Consider the following 2,143-nt stretch of genomic DNA (forward strand, 5'->3'; position numbering starts at 1 on the left):
ACACCACATGCACATACGTAAACATACACACACATACACACATTCATACATACGCACACACAAGCACACATATGCACACAATCAAACAAATAAACACACACACAGATGCCCATCATCATGTATATATATATATATATATATATATATATATATATATATATATATATATATATATATATATATATATATATATATATATATATATATATTTTTTTTTTTTTTTTTTTTTTTTTTTTTTTTTTTTTAATTCTGAGTCCCTCAAAGTCCCTCAAAAGCCTCGGGACGAGGGCGAAAAATAAGCGAAAATAAAAGATAAAAATCCGTGCCAGAGTGGCCTTTCCGCCGCGGCCGAGGCGTCACTCCTGCCGCGCGGCGTCGGCCAGGACGTCGAGGCACAAGCGAAAGCGCGGCCGCCAGTGCGGGTCGGGGCAGACCATGGCCCGCGCCAGGTGCAGCAGCTCGAAGTCGTCGGGGAAGGAGCTGACGTACGTCCTCAGGACCACGCACAGGATAACGCCGAGGGAGAAGGTATCCGACTCGACGGTGGCTATGCCCATCTGGAGGAGCTCGGGCGCCACGTGGCGGTGGGCCTTGGGCTCCCCCTAGAAGCCGGGGCTCACGCCGAGGCGCGTGCAGAGGCCGAGGTCAATCACTCGCGCCCGGACGGCGCCGTCGCGTCTCGTCTCCAGGATCACGTTGTCCGGCTTGAGGTCGTTGTGGGCGTAGCCCGCCTGGTGGATCTCCTGGACCTTCAGCGCCAGGTCGTGGATCCCCCGCAGGAGGGTGCCGACGGGGGCCGCGTCCTTGATCATGGCCGTGAGGGTTTTCCCGGCGCAGAATTCCATCACGAATCCCGGATAGTCACAGCATTTGGTCAGGAGTCGGGGCGCCCCTCCGAGGCCCTTCAGATCCACCAAGATCTGCACCTCCTCCCGGAACAGCGGGGCGTACTTCCTTGACCCGGCCATCTTGACCACGGCGTCTCTGCCCTCGTAGCGTATCCTGAAGGCCGTGCCGTAGGCGCCCATGCCCAGGAGGCTTCCCGCGGACACCAAACCGACGATTTCCTTTTCGAGCAGCATCGTGGCTGGCGGCAGCAGCAGAGCAGTTGCTATTTTCACCGCCAGATGCGTCGCCTTGATTTCAGTAGATCGCTCTCGCTTCCTCGCGAGGAAAGGCTCCGACCAGCTCGTTCTGCGTCTGGGCGAGAACTGATCTCCTCTCGGGAGAATGTTGGGGGTATTGGTTTTACGTAAAGAGCTTAGTCGTTTTCGTTTTTGACTTAGTTGCAGATGTGTGTGTGTGTGTGTGTTTGTGTGTGTGTGTGTGTGTGTGTGTGTGTGTGTGTGTGTGTGTGTGTGTGTGTGTTTGTGTGTGTGTGTGTGTGTGTGTGTGTGTGTGTGTTTGTGTGTGTGTGTGTGTGTGTGTGTGTGTGTGTGTGCATGTGTGTGTGTGTGTGTTTGTTTGTGTGTGTGCGCGTGTGTGCGTGTGTATGTGTGTGTGTGTGTGTGTGTGTGCGTGCGTGCGTGCGTTCCTCCCTGTGTATGTATGTGTGTGTGTGTGTGTGCGTGTGTGTGTGTGCGTGTGTGTGTATGTGTGTGCGTGTGTGTGTATGCGTGCGTTCCTCCCTGTGTATGTATGTGTGTGTGTGTTTGGACGTGTTTGCATATGTTTATGTATGTGTGAATCTATTTGTATTCACGCGTATATGTACGCGTTTTCACGTACGCAGTCATTCGTATGTGCACGAGTGTGTATGCGCGTGCGTGTGCCTGCTCATATAAAATGAAAATGAAAGAGATTGGGAGAAAATGATAAAGACTGCAAAGGCTGTGCAGATAATGCTTAGCCACTAGCCGGCATTGTATATTCTTCTTCTTTTAACGGTAGGTTCATGTCTGAGCCGCCGTGGTCACAGCATGATACTTAATTGTAGTTTTCATGTTGTGATGCTCTTGGAGTGAGTACGTGGTAGGGTCCCCAGTTCCTTTCCACGGAGAGTGCCGCTGATACCTTTTAGGTATATTTCTTAATGCATTTTATATGAAAGGAATTCATTATTTTTCAGTATAATAGATATGAGTTTATTTAGGTATGCATTCTCTCTCTGTTCATGTATTTATTATCAGTTATTTTAGATAGT

General features: G+C 50.0%; 1 protein-coding gene across 1 annotated transcript; it reads right to left on the bottom strand.

Annotated features, from left to right (window-relative positions):
• Positions 1 to 267: 267 nt before the first annotated feature.
• LOC119598525 (maternal embryonic leucine zipper kinase-like) lies at positions 268 to 1,315 on the bottom strand. Its single transcript, XM_037948149.1, is given in 1 exon segment — positions 268 to 1,315. A coding segment is annotated over 1 exon segment (726 nt). The 5' UTR covers positions 1,083 to 1,315; the 3' UTR covers positions 268 to 356.
• Between the last annotated feature and the right edge of the window lie 828 nt (positions 1,316 to 2,143).

Source organism: Penaeus monodon, chromosome 41 (genome assembly GCF_015228065.2).
Source record: "Penaeus monodon isolate SGIC_2016 chromosome 41, NSTDA_Pmon_1, whole genome shotgun sequence".
NCBI lineage: Eukaryota > Metazoa > Arthropoda > Malacostraca > Decapoda > Penaeidae > Penaeus > Penaeus monodon.